Here is a 20149-nt window from a genome sequence, read left to right as displayed (position 1 = left end):
CCTGTTCTCAGGTTTTGTACCCACATGATACTAAAACTTGACACCATTCACTTCACTGGAACTGAGCTACAATACCACACACTACCTGCAGACAAATGTGGAGCTGTTTTTATTTATTTTTTTATTTTATTTTTTTGAGAAATCAGCTCTGTGTCTTTCTAGTACTAGATAACCCCTTTTATGCATTCATCTTAGAGACTGAAGAGATGTATAAAAGTGTGTTATTAGGGCTAAAGAAAGGATGACATTTTATCAGATTGAACCTCATCTTCTCCAATAGAAAGTGAGGAAACCATGATGAGGTCTCCCCTTCTCTGTGCCAGATATGTGAATGTCCTATCCCTACAGAACAATGCATGCTGTAGTAATGCAAGGAATGTCGGCTAGGAATTTTGCCCCCCAGCTAAACAATGAATAAAATTAAAGTAGAGGGCAACAAGAGGAGGTAAGAGTGAGACCACATTGGCTGGATAAACTACTTCATCACAAGCCGTTCTGGGCTGTGAGCAGAACCCGGCAAACGCTGTTGAGGAGGAATACGAACAAAAATAGACATGGGAAAAATAAACAGCCTTTCTGGCTGGGAATTTGTGAAAAGGTCTGGAAAGAGTTTCTCACCATCATTTCAAATTAATGTCCACAGAAGGAGTTCTACTAGTCTCCATGGCATAATGTGCTATACGCTGCAAACTTTACAGGCCGCCCTGATGGATGCTAATGGTCCTAGCAAAATAACTTTACTGAGCGGGTAGGCCTGCCATGCATTGTATCACCAAGATAGATACTAGATAATAATAGAGGATTAAATTATATATCAGATGATAGGTACATAAATAGACAGACAGATAGATATTAGATAGATAGATGATAGAGAGAGAGAGAGAGAGAGAGAGAGAGAGAGAGATTAAATAGATAGATATTGCATAAGATAGATAGAATATTGAACAAGATAGATACTGTAGATAGATAAATAGATAGATGATAGATAATTAAATAGATATAAGCTAGACATTAGATAGATATGAGATAGATAGATAGATAGATAGATATGAGATAGATTGATAGATGAGATAGATTTATAGATATGAAATAGATAGATAATTAAATAGATATTATATAGATAGATAGATAGATAGATAGATAGATAGATAGATATAAAATAGACAGATAGATAGATAGGATAGAATTCTATTGTGTATGTGATGTCCCAGTACGGGATATAGTCCCGTACAGTGCTTAGGCCATGTCCGGTTGTTATGTGTGTTGTGACCTTTAAGGACCTTTGAGTTAGTCACATGATAATGTGTTTACATAATGTGTTTGTTACCCAGAGAGCACCAGGTGACCTGCAGCTTGACCTATGGGCTTCTGGCTCTTTATAAGAGGGGAAGCCATTACAATCCCTCTCTTCCACCTCACCTCCTGCTGAGGAACAGTAAAGACCAGACATCTCAGAGCTAGTGTCCAGCATATCTGGAGGCCTCAAACCACCTACAGCCACTTTCCAGTAAGTCAAGTCTATGTCTGCTGTCACTACCTACAACCCAGTCAAGTCTAAAGTCGAGCCTATAGTAAAGTCTATTATAGTCTGCATGGCTGAACTAAGTCTATCAAAGTCACTACAATTCCCAGCAAGTTGAGAGGTCCTTCTGTGTTACTGGCCACCTCTCTGGGATTCTGGTCTAGCTGTAAAGACTTTTTCCATCTGTCTACCTCAGTAAAGCTACCGTTAACCCTTACCTGGTCTTGGACTATTATTGCCCTGCCTAACATTTGTATAGCGGTACTACTGTTCGGGTGGTTACCAGGAAAACCCTCGCCCAGGCGTCACGAACATTTAGGGGTTAATAACACATTGCCCCTCGGCTACAACATCTGCCCCATCCACCACACCATCACACCCCGAGACACCTCTAAGAAGGTGGATTTTGATCAGATCTGGGACGCTGGCACTCATACATCTTAAATTGTGCAGTATTGGGCCTTTGTTTAATAGACAGATAAATAGATAGATAGATAGATAGATAGACTGATACGTAGATAGATAGATATTTTGGGAAAGAGATGGTCTATATTAATTTTGCCATTTACAGGTAGTCACAAAGACTGGAGGACCAATAAAGAGATCTGGTGCTTGGTGCACTTTCTACGAATATTATTGGATATGATCAATTTATTTCCTATACAATCATTTGGAGATTTTAGTAGATGTGTTGTAAGATGTTCATTGACTGCCAAGTGATTCAGTCATGGATATGAATTCACAGCAACGTATTAGTACATATCGGTCCTGCTTACAAGGTTACAATCCACTTCACATTCTGATAAAACTATCAGAACTGTTACAACTTAAGTAAACATATACTGTATTCTATAATACAAAAGAAGGTGTATGTGCACTCGCTCGGCACTTGTCACTGCGTTTCAGGGCCCGGGTCCTTGGATCTCAACTTGGACGCATGGTGGTAGCGCTCAGAGGCACTACTTCCTGTTTGGTCGGGGCCAAACATGAAGTAGTGCCTCTGAGCGCTCCAACCATGCGTCCACGCTGAGATCCAGTGACCCATGACCCAGACCCCGTAACGCAGTGACAAGTGACAAGCGGTGAGTGCACATACACCTTCTTTTATGTTATTTATCAGTACTTCATCTACAGTATATGCACCCCGCAGGAGTTACTATTTACATTGACCGCTGAGGCTTACTGCATACTCCATACAGGTGAATATTCCGTTTAGTGTGCCCTCCCCTTTCTGTCTCTTGCACCAGTATATACTGTATTCTCTTTACAAATGTCTATTGATTCTTTTCATGGACACATAACTGTAAGTAAATCTAAAGCAGGATTCCTGTTTTGCTTTGCTGCGGAAATGGCAGGAAACAATAATTTTACTATTGATTCTGTGACCTCTTATTCGCTCCTCGGCACACAAAGGCCCGGAGACTTTCTCGTGCAGTTCACATATGTGATCCAATGTTTAATAGACTCCTGGAATAGATTTCTCTTATTAGATTTTCAAAACTCGTTGTACAAAAATTGGTCCTATGGTGGGCCTTTGTTCATCAAAATCAGTCATATAAAAAGTTAAGAGCCGCTTGTCTTTTCACTTGGGAATATAAGCAAGGTCTTCTCTGCAACCCATGTTTAGAGAGTGCATGAAAAGAACTATATTTGTAATGTATCTCTAGGTTGCCTTAGAAATGGTTCTGAATTCCAGGGTCCCAAGGAGATGAATTGGTTGTCAGATAACAATGTACCTCCATCAGATGGACTTGGCAGCTGTAAACAAAAGGGATTCTTTTGACTTTTCCTCACAAATATGAAATATTTACTCTCGGCCAACAGCTGGGAACTGCTATAAAAGAACTGTTCATATAGAACTTGGTATCCATTCAAGAAACCAAAATCTTCCGTCTTTCTTTTCACAGTTCTCAGACAGTGACTTCTTAAAGAGATCTAAGTGGACTTCAGCACAAAGAGAACGACAACCCATGATGTTACCGGCTCAGCATGGTTATAATAGTAATAATCCAACGTGGAAACCGGATCCTATCGTGTAAAATAGGATTCTTCCTTCCGAGAGGAAGAAAAAAAAACGGCGTCATAGGTGCAAGAAGAAGAGGAAAATGTTTTACAATCTTTTTATTGATTTTTCAAACATAATAACAAATTACAAAAACATAGTGCACATCAAGGCAGAAACAATAAAGTCCAAGAGAGGACTAAAACTGGTAAGTTTATCAGTGTACTATGTAGAGCAAACTGTTGTCTCCAACCAGGGGCAAAGGAGCCCCAGTTTGGTCAAAGGCCAAAAATACAGATTTTCTTCACTGTTACTCAACTATTCTTATGTACCAATGATATTACTGAAACATCAGTTACAGAACTATATCACTGGTAGATAGAAAGACAAGGGCCATATAATTTCTAAAACTTGTACCACTGCCATCTGGCTCCTAGATTGAGATTATTCACTGGGCAATGTTGTCTTTTTTAGAGTTAGGGTAAGTTCACACAAGCTTATTTTCTGCTGCAAATTTGCTATAGCAGAATTTTCTACAGATTAAAGTAAATGAGCAGAAAAATCTGCAACTGTAAATCTGCAGTAGATTTGCAGCAAAAATATGCATGTGTGAAAGTACCCGAACATAGAACTAATAAAATAGGTTTAAAGGTGGCCACACACCTTCGACTGATCCCCTCCATACACATGAAGGGTCAACATGGCTTAACATTTATATGTTGTCAATGGAGAGGAGGGTAAGCTGCTGCCAGACAGTTCTGTTGGAAACTTATCTTTCTAGGTTCACACATCTAAAATCCAACATGCCCGACCCAATATCATCTGTTGGGGGAGAGTCGGGAAACTGTCATATACCTTAGATAGCTGTCTGGTCCTGCCAAAATTGTCAGGTTTAGACAACTTTCATCTAAAATGTATCAAGTTCAACTTTTTAAACATAGAAACCATCCTTGAATAACGTGGACCAAATTACAATAAAGTGGAAAAAATTGCTTTTTGATCCCCTACTGGCAATTGGATAGTTCCTTGTATGTATGTCCTTGTATATGTTGTTTCGCAATTTGTCCATATTTTCATGTAATCTATAATATGTAATACTTAAGCAACTTTTTGTGTATATAGTGAAGTGACGATAGTACTCTTATTTTTACCTCTATTATATGTCTTTATCTATGAGAACCTCAAGTAAGCTTTCAAGTCATTTTAGGTTATTGTTGGCAAAGCCCAACAAAATCAATTACATCCACCAAGAATGAATCCACCAAGATTCCAAAAAAGTGTGTGGTTTTCAGCCAACTATTGCACAGCGATATTAAGGGTCAAAATATTGGATTTCATCATGCTCGATCCTTTAGTTCAGCTGAGAGAAAAGCTACCACCACAAGGGTTTGCAGAACTAAAAGTGGCAACACCTGAAACATGTCTCTTGTTCGCTACTACCTGTGTCATCGTCTAGGACTTTTAAAGCTCAATAAAGGGATTGCTGCACTGTACTTTAATCCCACTAGACCTACTTCCTTGCACCAGAAGGGTCTTGTAGTGTCTTGTCTTCTTCTTCCCATTGAGACAAACATGTGCAGCTGAGTAGTTTTTGGCTGACAGCTATCTTATGCCTGTGGCAAGATTTACCTGTATATGTGTGGATTCTATTACCAGCTCTTGTGTGTTTTATAACCTTTCTATTAAGGTTTCTGGCCACATTGGAGTATCCTACTGGCTTTAAGGATTGATCACTAATAAAAAGCTAAGACAAGCTTCCTATGTGTGGCATGTATGATAAATTTTCTCTTGCTCATTATGAAAAACAAGGGAACAAAATATTTATTTATAAAAGAAATGTGCCACCTACAAAACTCTACTCTATCTCATAAACAGCTGGAAAGCAACAGATTCCTGTAGGCAAAAACAGATGGAAACGACTCTCAGGTCAGTGCAGTAATAAAGACACTTGTGAGGAGATCGTAAGGGTTAGAGTTGCTGGCAGACATTGTCCAGGCCACTCTATTTGACTGACCTGCCTATGTGTAAAACACATGAGAAAGTGCTGGAGGCTTAACGCTGAACAGTACAATAAGGACAGCAGGAGATACGCCGCATATCAACTAGGGAGGTGCGCTCTCATAAATTCTAATTTCCCAACAACACGCCTGCCTCATGGACTGTAAAATATTTGAAAAAATACATAAAATGAGGAGACTTTTCAGGAAAGGCTCGAGTTTATTGTGGAAGTCATGTAGAGCAAATCGTGCATGGAGTTACACTGAATACCAAAATCTTAATGCATTGAGGTGATAGAAGCCTAAAGACATGTGATGACGTCACTACAAATACTTCATTCTACAGCTACTTTTAGTGGTTTATCTGGACTATACCAAAGTTCACATATATCCCTGCATTAGACAGCAATCAAATATATATAAAGGTTTTCCAGCCTTGGTTTATAATCAGTTGGATCAAAGTCTGGTATTGCAATTTATTGAGGCTGAGCTGTAATACCATTTGTCACCAATAGATAAGAGTGGATTTTTTAAAAATTAAAATAAAAAAAATTCTGGACAATCACTTTTTCTTTTATGTCCTAGTGAAAATTGAGCCTCATCATACAGTTACAATGTCTTGCCCAGTCAATGTAACCAGGAGTGGTGGCAGCTATATAGTGGTGGACCTTTTCACTGGATAAGCCAGATTTCTACATAAAGTTAACCCACTTGACCCTTCATGCTTTCCCTTTACCCATCTCTAAATGCTTTAGTTAATTTTTTCAATACTATTTAGCAATGATAGGAGAGACCAATTTTTGAATTTATGGTTGTATTAGATATGATCGATAATTGCTTTTGGTAACCTTTGTATCTGTTAACATTGCTGGAGTAGTAGTCTTGCCAACGGTATATTCCATAGTTAACCCTTAAACTGGCCATAACATTCTAATAGCTGTCAGCTAAATTCTTGCTCGGCCAATAGCTATCTCTCCTAACTCTTCCATATACTTGCACACTTGGCTCAGCCGAGTGTATGTGTCCTCCTGTTCTGCCTTGAGAACAAATAGATTGGGCATTTTGAAATGGCCCAATCCTTCTCTATCACAATGGCATAAGGAGTCAGGCTACCCCATGCATGATAAATGGTTCACCAACCCTGCTAGAATTAGCCTGTTTTGCCATTAATCCAATGTGTATCCCCAGCTTTAGAAGAAACAGCTATACATCAAAGACCAAAGAAGTAACTATGTAAACCAATATTTTCATTCGTGTGCAAATGTCAGAAATAGAGACTGATACTACACAGTTCTAGGGTGCGTTCACACTTGCTGAAGATTTTGCTACACATTGAAGTCAATGGTGAGAAATATCAGCTGTGGCAATCAAATATGCATGTGTGAACGTACCCTTACTTTTACATGGGCGGATATGGGCTGATTATGGTCCGAATAAACATTTGTGGGAACATTAATTAAGCCTATAATCAGCTGTGTAAAAAGCCATTAACACATTAAAGGGGTACTACTGTGGAAACCTTTTTTTTTTTTATCAACTGGTGCCAGAAAGTTAAACAGATTTGTAAATTACTTCTATTAAAAAATCTTAATCCTTCCAGTACTTTTTAGGGGCTATATACTACAGAGGAAATGTTTATATTTTTGGATTTCTCTTATGTCATTGTTACGCCTAGCGCTCCGGGTCCCCGCTCCTCCCCGGAGCGCTCACGGCGTCTTTCTCCCTGCAGCGCCCCGGTCAGTCCCGCTGACCGGGAGCGCTGCACTGTCATGGCCGTTGGGGATGCGATTCGCACAGCGGGACGCGCCCGCTCGCGAATCGCATCCCAGGTCACTTACCTGTCCCGGTCCCCTGCTGTCATGTGCTGACGCGCGCGGCTCCGCTCTCTAGGGCGCGCGCGCGCCAGCTCTCTGAGACTTAAAGGGCCAGTGCACCAATGATTGGTGCCTGGCCCAATTAGCTTAATTAGCTTCCACCTGGTCCCTGACTATATCTGACCTCCTCCCATGCACTCCCTGGCCGGATCTTGTTGCCTTGTGCCAGTGAAAGCGTTTAGTGTGTCCAAAGCCTGTGTACCTGAACTTCTGCTACCCATCCTGACTACGAACCTTGCCGCCTGCCCCCGACCTTCTGCTACGTCTGACCTTGCCTCTGCCTAGTCCTTCTGTCCCACGCCTTCTCAGCAGTCAGCGAGGTAGAGCCGTTGCTAGTGGATACGACCTGGTTGCTACTGCCGCAGCAAGACCATCCCGCTTTGCGGCGGGCTCTGGTGAAAACCAGTAGCCTCTTAGAACCGGTCCACTAGCACGGTCCACGCCAATCCCTCGCTGACACAGAGGATCCACTACCTGGAAGCCGAATCGTGACAGTAGATCCGGCCATGGATCCCGCTGAGGTGCCGCTGCCAAGTCTCGCTGATCTTCCCACGGTGGTCGCTCAGCAATCGCAGCAGATTGCCCAACAAGGACAGCAGCTGTCGCAGTTGACCGCCATGTTACAGCAACTTCTGCCTCTGCTACAGCAGCAACCATCTCCTCCGCCAGCTCCTGCACCTCCTCCGCAGCGAGTGGCCGCTCCTAACCTACGCTTGTCCCTGCGGGACAAATTTGATGGGGACTCTAGACTTTGCCGTGGATTTTTGTCTCAGTGTTCCCTGCATATGGAGATGTTGTCGGACTTGTTTCCTACAGAACGGTCTAAGGTGGCGTTCGTAGTAAGCCTTCTTTCAGGAAAAGCCTTGTCTTGGGCCACACCGCTCTGGGACCGCAATGATCCTGCCACAGCCACAGTCCAGTCTTTCTTCGCTGAAGTCCGAAGTGTCTTCGAGGAACCTGCCCGAGCCTCTTCTGCCGAGACTGCCCTGCTGAACCTGGTCCAGGGTAATTCTTCCGTTGGCGAGTACGCCATACAATTCCGTACTCTTGCTTCTGAACTATCCTGGAATAATGAGGCTCTCTGCGCGACCTTTAAAAAAGGCCTATCCAGTCGCATCAAGGATGTGATGGCCGCACGAGAGATTCCTGCCAACCTCCAAGAACTCATCCATTTGGCTACCCGCATTGACATGCGTTTTTCTGAGCGACACCAAGAGCACCGCCAGGAAAAAGACTTAGATCTCTGGGCACCTCTCCCACAGCATCCTTTGCAGTCTTCGCCTGGGCCTCCCGCCGAGGAGGCCATGCAAGTGGATCGGTCTCGCCTGACCCAGGAAGAGAGGAATCGCCGTAGAGAAGAAAATCTCTGTCTGTACTGTGCCAGTACTGAGCATTTCTTGGTGGATTGCCCTATCCGTCCTCCACGCCTGGGAAACGCACGCACGCACCCAGGTCACGTGGGTGTTGCATCTTTTGGTTCTAAGTCTTCTTCTCCACGTCTCACGGTGCCCGTGCGGATTTCTTCTACAGCCAACTCCTCCCTCTCAGCCGTGGCCTGCTTGGACTCTGGTGCCTCTGGAAATTTTATTTTGGAGTCGTTTGTTAATAAATTCAGCATCCCGGTGACCCGTCTCGTCAAGCCGCTCTTCATTTCCGCGGTCAACGGAGCCAGATTGGACTGCACCGTGCGTTACCGCACAGAACCCCTCCTGATGTCTATTGGACCCCACCTCGAGAGAATTGAGCTCTTCGTTCTCCCCGGCTGTACCTCTGAGGTCCTCCTCGGTCTGCCATGGCTCCGGCTTCATTCCCCCACCCTTGATTGGACCACCGGGGAGATCAAGAACTGGGACTCTGCCTGCCACAGGAAGTGCCTCTCCCCCCCTCCCAGTCCCGTCAGGCAAGCCTCTGTGCCTCCCCATGGCCCCCGTCCTGGTGTCACACTGCCCCGTGCCAGGCCTCGCCCTCTGCCCTCCCTCCCCATTCCCACTCCTGCTGTACTGCCTGCCGTTGAGGAAACCCTCCATTCTTTCCCGGTGTCCTCATCCCAGGGGAGGCAGTTACCGGACAAAGAGAAGGGGAGACCTAAGGGGGGGGGTACTGTTACGCCTAGCGCTCCGGGTCCCCGCTCCTCCCCGGAGCGCTCACGGCGTCTTTCTCCCTGCAGCGCCCCGGTCAGTCCCGCTGACCGGGAGCGCTGCACTGTCATGGCCGTTGGGGATGCGATTCGCACAGCGGGACGCGCCCGCTCGCGAATCGCATCCCAGGTCACTTACCCGTCCCGGTCCCCTGCTGTCATGTGCTGGCGCGCGCGGCTCCGCTCTCTAGGGCGCGCGCGCGCCAGCTCTCTGAGACTTAAAGGGCCAGTGCACCAATGATTGGTGCCTGGCCCAATTAGCTTAATTAGCTTCCACCTGGTCCCTGACTATATCTGACCTCCTCCCATGCACTCCCTGGCCGGATCTTGTTGCCTTGTGCCAGTGAAAGCGTTTAGTGTGTCCAAAGCCTGTGTACCTGAACTTCTGCTACCCATCCTGACTACGAACCTTGCCGCCTGCCCCCGACCTTCTGCTACGTCTGACCTTGCCTCTGCCTAGTCCTTCTGTCCCACGCCTTCTCAGCAGTCAGCGAGGTAGAGCCGTTGCTAGTGGATACGACCTGGTTGCTACTGCCGCAGCAAGACCATCCCGCTTTGCGGCGGGCTCTGGTGAAAACCAGTAGCCTCTTAGAACCGGTCCACTAGCACGGTCCACGCCAATCCCTCGCTGACACAGAGGATCCACTACCTGGAAGCCGAATCGTGACAGTCATGACCACAGTGCTCTCTGCTGACCTCTGCTGTTCATTTTAGGAACTGTCCAGAGCAGGAGAAAATCTCCATAGTAAACATATGCTGCTCTGGACAGTTCCTAAAATGGACAGAGGTGTCAGCAGAGAGCACTGTGGTCGTGACATAAGAGAAATACAAAAAGATAAACATTTCCTCTGTTGTATACAGCCCCTAAAAAGTACTGGAAGGGTTAAGATTTTTTTAATAGAAGTAATTTACAAATCTGTCTAACTTTCTGGCACCAGTCGATAAAAAAAAAAAAAAAGTTTTCCACGGTAGTACCTCTTTAAAATATTTGTCCTAAAATTTTTAGTCTGACACACATTGCCCCATGCAAATGGGACATATGTGACAGACCATGGTGAAAACAAAGGGCCACATAAATTGTCCAGAGTCTCCTAAACCGAGTCCTCTACCAGATCGGCACTCATATTGGGCAGACAAAAGCTCGTCTTAAAGGGCCCTTAGTAAAGCTGAGTGCTAATTCATAACTCAATTCTTTAAATGTTCTCATGTAAATCAACCTGTTTATTGTAAGACAAAATGACCAGATTATCTAATGGTAGATAAAACAACACAGACACATCTATACCTACAGCATTGGCTTCATAGATATGGGCTCTCAGCTGCTTTGAACAGACTGAAAAACTCTCACACAACAGACTGTTCAAAGAGAACATGATAAACTTCGCCTCAAGCATAAAACACCCCTATGTGAGACACTGTATTTTGAAAACTAAAAGTTTAAGGAATTTACCACACAGACTGTTGTGTGAACGCATAAGGATAAGACATAAAACTAAAAAATATATATTTTTCCAATCCTAGTGTATTGCATATCTATACATCACTTTTAGTATGCTTATCTAGTGTACAACTTTATAACAAAATTAAAAAGTTAAGTAAACAGCCAAGTTAAAAAAGGCCAAATCTAAAAGTGTGTATAGTAGAATTAGGTCAAAGCAAACATGTCCTGGCTTACAATAAGGTCTCTTGTTGTGTTCATAAAAAAAAAAATGTTGAACCTAACATTGGTCCGTAACATTTCTTCGGTTTAGTACTGTTCTAAAAAAGTTTCACATTCCTAAAGCAATCTATTTACAGACATTTGGTGCTTTTATACGGTACCGTATTACAGGGTTATTATCCATCATGAAGCCACATTTCTAAGGAAGAATATCTCCTTAATACAGCATCCAATTTGAGATATGGGATCCAACAGGAATACCTCGATATGTATTTAACAGGATTGAACAAAAAAAATACCCATAGAAGTCTATGGGAGATCTATTTTATCTGTAGGAGACTATGCTATAGTCATGTCCTTGAGCCCTAAAAGTAATGTCACCAGTTGTATTCAGATAGTATGTTAAAAGTGTACGCCAAGAATGACTTTGCATGGCTACATGAATATTTCCTTTTTTTTTTTTACATCTTTGATTTTTCTTACCTTTAAGAAATAGCATAACCAAATGATGAATTAAAATCTCTTCTTAGAAACGTGCATGAAAGCAAACACTAGACTGCCGCCCCTGTTAGCCTTTTTATACAAACCCTATCTTTTCAGTAATCACACTTTACTGTCATTTACGACTCTTATCTGGGACACAGCAGGAATGTCTAAAATTAAACATGGTTGTAATGATGTCATCACACAAAACACTGGGGAAAAACAAAGACAACACATCTCTGAGAACACGCCAAGGATCTCAACCTTATCATATAACAATCAACGATCAAATAAACTGGATCAAGGGATCTGCTCATTTAAAAATTAATCCATTCCACATACAGCAAAGGGGCTACATGTATTAAAGTTGGGACTGACTGAACTTATAAAGGTTGATTATTATCTGACATCACTAGAAATACCAGGATGACTTCTATGTTAAATTGCTTTATCATACACAGTCTTTTCAGCTGATTCCGTTATGTTTAAACAAGACATAACAGTAAGGACAAGAATCACTCAACCTTCTTAGAAAGATGACCATACATATTAAATAGATGTAGGCTGATCAACTGTTAAACAAATGATAATTTAACCAACACAGTCGTACATATCAGAATAGTCATATACAACACCAGGTGAAAGATTAACCGAGAGTCCTTGTTTCACAGAATTACCATCGTGTGTCGCATAATTGCACCATATACATTCAAGTACTAGGGACTATCAGATGAAAATATTGAACATGGCTTACTTCTCTCTAAACAATTTCCCATTTCAACAAATGATCAGTTTGGTTGAAACCTTCAATTTTTACCCCGCTTAAGACTAATATGTATGGTCACCATGAACATGCATACTTGACTTGGCCAAGCATACACACGGCCAAATACAACAACAGAGCTCCACTCTGTTTTCATGACATGATGCTATTGTATGGAAAGTACATACATGAGCGCTGTCTACTGCTGGACACTAGTGTAAGTACAGTATTGTAGTGAGTGGCTATGCACACAGTACTGTGTGCAGTGCTGCTCACTTTAAAGGAGTTCTGCAATTTAGGAAAATGGATTCCCTATCCAGAAGATTGTAGGGGGTCCCAGCGGTCAGAATCCCCCCTCCCATCACCTTCACAGCACTCTGGCTCTCCTCACACATGGAGCTGGGGTCTGCATGTGCCCTCCATTCATCTCTGTGGGAGAGACTGATATACTCAAGCGTTGTATCTCTGGCTCTTCCATAGAGATTAATAGAGGACCCCTGCTCTGTGCACGAGAAGAGCTGGAGTATCCTGCAGGGGAACGGGGGGGGGGGGGTTCTAGCATTCCAGCCCCCCAATATCAGACACTTCTCCATTGGATAGGAGATACATTTTCCTACACTGCAGTACCCCTTTAAATTCTCTGGGCGTAGTTGAAAAGCACCTAAGCCAGCAAATGTACTGCAGTGAGCAGTGATGAACACAGTACATTGTATGAATCACTGCTCAGGTACACTTGTCTCGATCATACCCTCCCATCATCATGAGGCACCAGGTCAGTGCTACGTGGTGCCAGGCGGTGTTTGGTGGCAGTTACAACTGTATATATCTTTATTTCAGTGAGAAGAAGAACACAAGTTATCTCTTCACAAACAAAGACTCAAGCATATTGAAATCCAACACATTAATCCTAAACCCCCACAACTTTAGGGAGGTTTCCACAAACATCAAAATGTGATCATCTAACTTGTTTAGGGGCTGTGAGATCCCCAGACTTTACTAGATTCTTTATTCAGTTAATTCAATTTTCCCCAGTGAAAGAAGACCATTTGACATTCCTGGCATAAAGCCGTCAAACGTACAAGAACCATGACAGAAATCTGACATCCTCTATTATAAGTCAGGATTTGCCGGTATCCATTGAGAAACGGATCAGGCATAGCTGTCATGACAATATATATTAAATTTCAATCTTACTGCGTTTACATGGGCCGACTGTTGTCAATTGTTCATTATCATTCGCATTGGGCCCATAATGACTGGTTTAAGGCGAATGAGAGGATGTAAATTAACCGGCTAATCCAGTTTCCCTGCCTAGTTTCTATTAATTAAAGGAGGACAATTTCCTGGAAGACTGATCCCAGCCATGCTAGCTGTTAAGGTTTACAGAATGCCTGCTCCAAATTATATGGTAGAAGTACTGACGTAAGAAATGAATAATAATCCGTAATATTGTAGACAAGCTATGTTACAATTGATAAGTAACTTGGTAGTTTCACAAAACTTTAACACATTTTATTCAAGAATAAAAAGTCCTTCCTACAATAAAAATATGATATAGTACTTGGCTTCCCAAGCTTTCGTCAGGTCTCTTTTTACACTTTCACATACTGGGGACTTCCAACTTCTAAATTTAAACTTTCTGAATCAGCATTTAGGAAGCTGGTATAGTTTATACACAAATTTTGAATTTTTCTTTGGATTATTTAATTTCTATATTTAGGTATAGGCTCTAAGTGCACAGCAAAAAATTTAATAAAATAAGTTAGGAATACAAATTGAAAATACTTACAGTCTATCCAGTTCTTTTAAGTCTAGAAATGCTCCCCTTTCAATAGTGCTAATCTTGTTCTCCATAAGCTGCCTGTTAAAAAACGAAAGTGAGCATGAGGTTTAATACACCACTAGTCAGCACAGCATTAACATGACATCAGTCTTCCTTCCATGACAAGGCCTGAATTGCATCATTTCACATGTTTATCAATTCTCGCAATCTATTTCCAAACTAAAATGTGATGTAACATTCATTAGATTAGCATTAGAAAACATAACAGTAACATTTAATAACATTACATCTGTCTTAGAGTCACTTTATACAATGATTAATCATATTTCAGAAAACTAAATTTCTCTTGGTTCTAATAATGCATAATAAAAGTAGAAACTAAAGTTTAAAAGAAATAAAAAAAAGTTAAAAAAAATTGGAAATGACTTGACGTAATACTATTTGAAACAGTTAACAAACAAACTTTTTTTCCTAGGCGGAATGTCAAAAGTTGTAATAAAATCCCCACACAGTCTTATAAAACAATTTTAAAAAATCCAAAAAAGTATGTAAGGGTTGTGAATTTAAAAAAATATTTGGGATTTTTAATGTCAACACTTAGTTATCTATTTAAAGAGAATTTATACCAGATTTTTTTTCCACTTTTTAATTGAAAACAATAGTCAGTGATGATAACACTGAGCAGAATACTCTTCAGTTCTGAGAAAGTGTTAGAACCCACATAGACAATTATAACTAATGACTTGCAGATGAAAGTTGTTATGTTAATTATATGTATCACTAACTTTCTAAATCCTTCAGGCTGCTTCTTGAAGTGTAAAATAAATATTGTTATTTTCACATATTATTCCCCCCTATGCAGAAAGCTGCCAAACCATATCTCATTTTTTCTTAAAATACGGACAATATGATTTTTTTTTTAGAACTAAATGTCAAATTGTAACTATTTTGGTATTTTATTATGTGCAACAAACAAGTTATTTGACTATTTATAAAAAAAAAAAAAAAAGTTTACATGCTGCACTTTTACAGAATGCACATAAGAATATGAAATACTTACAAGATACGTAGATGCCTCAGACCCGCAAAATCTGTCTTGGTAATTCTTGTAATATTATTTCCATTTAGATCACTGTAAAGAAAGCAAAAAAATAAAAAATAAAATAAATATAATAACAGAATGAGCATATACACTTAATTAATGTATTTATTTATTTTTATCTATTTATTTCTTATTTTAAAAAGTTAGACACCAACTAAAAAAACTTTTTCTAGCTGACAACAGATCAATAGTATCTTCATTGATAACAACGTTCCAAACTTCACCTGATAAAACAACACATTTCTAAGCCTTATCTCAAAGAAGGCTCCAAAAACGTCTGATAAAGTGACATCATAAAATAATTTTAGTTGTTCTTTAAACAAATGTCAACACTACACGTCAGCCATTAAAAAACTTCTGAAGAAAGTTTTCAGAACGTTAACATTTATTTGAATGGGTTGAAAATGTGAAAAAATAAATAATACCAAAGTAAATTAAATAATGCAACAGAATTTGACACCTACAAAAAGTTGCCCTTGGTACTCATATAGCAATTTATTTTTATTTTTATTTATTAATTACCGTAATTTTTTTTTTATTATTTCAGGAAAAACCGCAGGAGGGCTGTTTATAGGATATAATGGCCTGATTTCCTAATACAAACATGGCTGGGTTATAAAGAAGACAGTATCAAGTCTTTGAACTTCAAAAGATTCCCAAGTACGCAGAAAAAGTTTAACTCTTGGGATATTTAAAGGAAATCACCAGTACGCTGCTTAAATTAGATAATATGTGTTATTTTAACACTTATAGAGCGTCTGCATAGTAACACTTTACCTAGTATCTCAGTTCACCATCTCAAATTAACCTTGCCCTCATGTGGGCCGGTTGAACTAGACAGAATTCCAAATTAACCCCCCTGTCAAAACAAACTAGTAAAAATATTTATTTTATTTTTTAAGTTAAAAAAGTTTTTTTGGGCCATCTGCTTCTGGGTCTTTTTGTATTCCTTCTCTAAACCTCAATTATTACACATTAAAGTGTCACGGGATACAGCAATGAATATGCAATTCCAATAATCTGTGTATTGCTTTGGAAATTAACCTTTTTTATGGGCACTGACTGTCATTATACGTGCCTGAAAGAGATGTAAGACTCTGAACAGTCTACACTACACAGGAGCCTTAAACAAACACACACACAGAAAAAAAGCTTACAAGAGGGAAACTTCCCCAGACAATAGTAGACATGACATATTTTTAGTACAATATTCCGAGATACCATCGACATGTCAAGACGTTCAATGAAATATTTGCCTAAACTTTGACTTGTCAACATCTTAAGATGGGGTTAGATTCCACAGGAGTCTACTGAATTGATTTAACCTTCATTTTGACAGAATATATGAAAATGCAGACTTTGATACCAGGTGGATGTTGCTGGGTTATGTTCAGGTAATACATTCGGTAGGATTTCAAAAACGTTTTCTTTTTGAAATTTTATATAACTGTGAGGATTAGGCTTTAGTATGTCCCAGTGGAACTGATAATCTTCTGACAATACAGAGATAACTTTTTCTTTTTGTACATTCCTAGGACAAGCCTTCCTTTAATAGTATATTAATCATGGCCAAAAAGTGCCATTCATCCTGCCAAGGCGAGTGATGCTGATAAACCGGACACTTTCTCATTCCCATGATTGACGTCACCCATGCTGTGTAATGTACTCTGCTCTTGTGAGATTTAAGTGCTCTAGTAATGTCTTGTAGGCAAAGCCAATGCTTGAAGGATTTACATCTGCACACACTGGGAAACTGTTTCAGGATGAATGACCCTGCGTCCCATGGCTGGAAAGAAGAAGTGGTGCCACCGTAGAAAGAGAGAGAAGGCTATTGCGCCATTTGCTACATCACATCATGCATAAATATTGATGATGTTGGAGCTCAAAAACTGCTAGGACTGTTGAGCGTTGGTGAGGAAGGCATGGTCCACTGAAGGGAAGAATTAGAATTGCGGTCAAATCAAGCATGGCACTTGGTTAATAAAGTCTCCTGAGCACTCATTGTCCTATTAACACTATATTCTCATGTATTAGGTGACAGCAGGGGAATGAGATGCCTTCCCTAGTTACATACATCCCTATGATGAAGGTTATACTGAAAGACGTTGCTGATATATCTGAATGTTCTTCCAGGAAGTTGCATGGGTTTTCTAAGAGGGTCTCTGTTTTTCTTTTGAACCCTAAAATCATATTAATAAGTACTAAAAAGCACTGAATGCCAGTGATTATATTCTGGGTACTGCGTTGATATCTATGTTGGCACCATATAAATAATCCATAATAATATAGAAATATAAAAGATATATATATATATACTTACAGTCGTTCAGTATTCCTAGGAATGTTGCGCGGCACACTGCGCAGAGCAAGCCCATGACAGTCCACCGTTGTTCCGGTACAAGTGCACTGAGCCGGGCATGGTTGAGGTGCCACTTCACTCAGGATCACCAACACTAACCCCAGAGAGATGGACAGCTTCCAGAAACCAATGCCACACATTTTCTTCTTAACAAATCCCAATAACATTTGGCAATAAAAAATTAAAAAAAAATACCCAACCAAAAATTCCAAAAACTTAAAAGATGGTACTAAAAAAAGAGGTTAGTTTTTTTTTTTCTTCCCAGGGTCCCGGGGAACTTGTTTTATTCACAAGTTTGCAATCTGTTAGAGGTGCCAAAATACTTGCTTATCCAAAATGCATGGCTTGTGCACATATCAAAAAGCAACTTCTCTCTTTTTTGTGTGTTTTTCCTAAGCTTTTATATTCCCGTCAGTGGACAGTGGGTAGAATGTGAATGGTGCCTTCAGCAGCAAGAGCAATCCTCCAGGCAGTGAATGAATTTCTGCATCTCTGCCAGACTCACTGTTGTGCCCCTGTGTTACTCAGATATCCTCAGGCTTGGTGTGTGCAGTGCCAGGCTGGTAAGTTAGTTTCATTGACTGCATAGCATGTCACTCCAGCCTTGTGTATATACAGAGCATACACTATGCATGCTGCCTCCCTGAGCCTGTCTGCTAACTAACTGCACATTGCAGCCTGAGAGAGAGGAGGAGGTTCTAAACAAACACACTGCTCTTAAAGGCACAGCACCTTACACCGGGCACTTTCCAAATCCAATAGCATAGTCCCACTTAAACACACAAAACCACATTTCTTTGGAGATGAATGCCTCCTACAGGGCTGCAATGCAATCCGTCACCACCATGGGAAGATCCTTTCTATTGAAAGCACAGGAGGGTTTGGTGGAAGGGTGGGGGGGAGTCCTGATAGGGAGCAGACTTGGAGGCAGAGTCTAACTCATTTTATTATGCCTGGCTGTTCACCATATTATCCATCTGCCACTCCAAAGTCAACAATGATAGGTCTGCTTGTGAGGAGCCCTGCTGCAGATCCTGATCAATGAGGCAATCTGCTGATCATCAGATGTCTCTGTGCAATGACATACTAGTATTTGGGCTGATAAAAAGGGTCCCTTTGAACTTCAGGAGCCTGTTATGCATCTCTTTCCTTTTAAAATGAAGATTTTTTTTTTCTTTTTTGTGTTTTTTTTTTCTTTTTCTTTTTTGTTTTGTGTTTTAATTTTTCTATGAGCATCTGTACAGTTGTACAACATTTAAAAAATATATATTTATGCTACCCATTTACATCAAGACTTTTGACATAGTTGATTATTGTTATTATTGTTATTAATAATACTAATTATTATAAATATATTATTTCATATTATTTTATTATTATTATTATTATATTATATTTATTTAATAAGTATTGACATTACTTATACTGTTAGTAGTAATTGGGGTTTTTAACATTCACTATGTATACTGTATAATAATAATTATTAATAGTTGTTTTATTATTTAATCAGTATTAGTATTACGGTATTTATCATAGTAAATTCAGTTATGTAGAGTTATCTGTCTGATTGCGGAAAGGGTCCGACCACTAGGATTCTCGTGATCTTAAGAATGGGTCTTAGCTCTTTCTGCTTAGCTCTATGATTTGCTGACCGGGCCATCATGTTTTGGAAAGTGGGGGACACATGATGGCCCACTCAGTAAATCATTGAGTGAGATGGGACACCTCTCAGTGTCGGTGAATGGTGGAGTGGGGCACCACAGCTGAAACTAGTATGTCTCAGAAGGTGGGGACCAGAGTGCTTAGTAGGAATAGCAGTGCCCTGTTCTGAAGATCATGAAGGGTCCAAGCGGTTGGACCCCCGTGATCAAACATGGCATAGGGGATAATTTTTTTTTTTTATCCCCTGGGGATACAGCAATTTTACATTAAGTCCCAAATAATACCACCACACTAAGAACACTATTATTAACTATAAACAGTAACTAAATAATAGCATTATACTGTTACTGAATAAAATTACTATAAAAGATCAACATTACCAAAAGATCTATGTACCATGCCAAAGCTAACAGCACAGTTACATCTGGTGACTGTGTTTTCTCTGGTCGGAGTAGGTCAGTCTTCCTTTTCTTCTCCATTCAGCCCAGACTGACATGAAAAATTCTTCCTGCCGCAACTCATCTTCACAGAGTATGCTGGATAAACATCTTAGGCTCCGCACTTTTTCTGCACCTTTCCCAACTTTTCCCAACCTACACATATCTACTATCCATAGGGGGAGATTTATCAAAACATGTCCAGAGGAAAAGTTGCTGTGTTGCCCATAGCAACCAATCAGATCCCTTCTTTCATTTTTCAGAGGCCTTTTCAAAAATGAAAGAAGCAATCTGATTGGTTGCTATGGGCAACTCAGCAACTTTTCCTCTGGACAGGTCTTGATAAATCTCCCCAATATAGCCTAAAA

At 40.6% G+C, this 20149-nt stretch overlaps 1 protein-coding gene across 5 annotated transcripts in view; it reads right to left on the bottom strand.

Annotated features, from left to right (window-relative positions):
- Nucleotides 1-18374, bottom strand: part of SLIT2 (slit guidance ligand 2) — a 327901-nt gene extending 309527 nt beyond the window's left edge. For 2 of the 5 annotated variants that reach the window (XM_056555414.1, XM_056555429.1), the window contains exons 1-3: nt 17644-18372; nt 15282-15353; nt 14228-14299 (exon numbers count right to left, since the gene is read on the bottom strand). In XM_056555414.1, coding sequence (XP_056411389.1) covers nt 14228-14299; nt 15282-15353; nt 17644-17849 — 350 coding nt within the window. In that variant the 5' untranslated portion in view covers nt 17850-18372. Of the gene's footprint in view, nt 1-14227; nt 14300-15281; nt 15354-17643 lie in introns of all 5 variants that reach the window. The other 3 variants (XM_056555423.1, XM_056555437.1, XM_056555443.1) reach the window with 2 other exon arrangements.
- Between the last annotated feature and the right edge of the window lie 1775 nt (nt 18375-20149).

Source organism: Hyla sarda, chromosome 1, assembly GCF_029499605.1.
Source record: "Hyla sarda isolate aHylSar1 chromosome 1, aHylSar1.hap1, whole genome shotgun sequence".
Classification (NCBI taxonomy): domain Eukaryota; kingdom Metazoa; phylum Chordata; class Amphibia; order Anura; family Hylidae; genus Hyla; species Hyla sarda.
The sequence above is the reverse complement of the archived record's forward strand: the minus strand, read 5'-3'. Positions and strand labels throughout refer to the sequence as shown.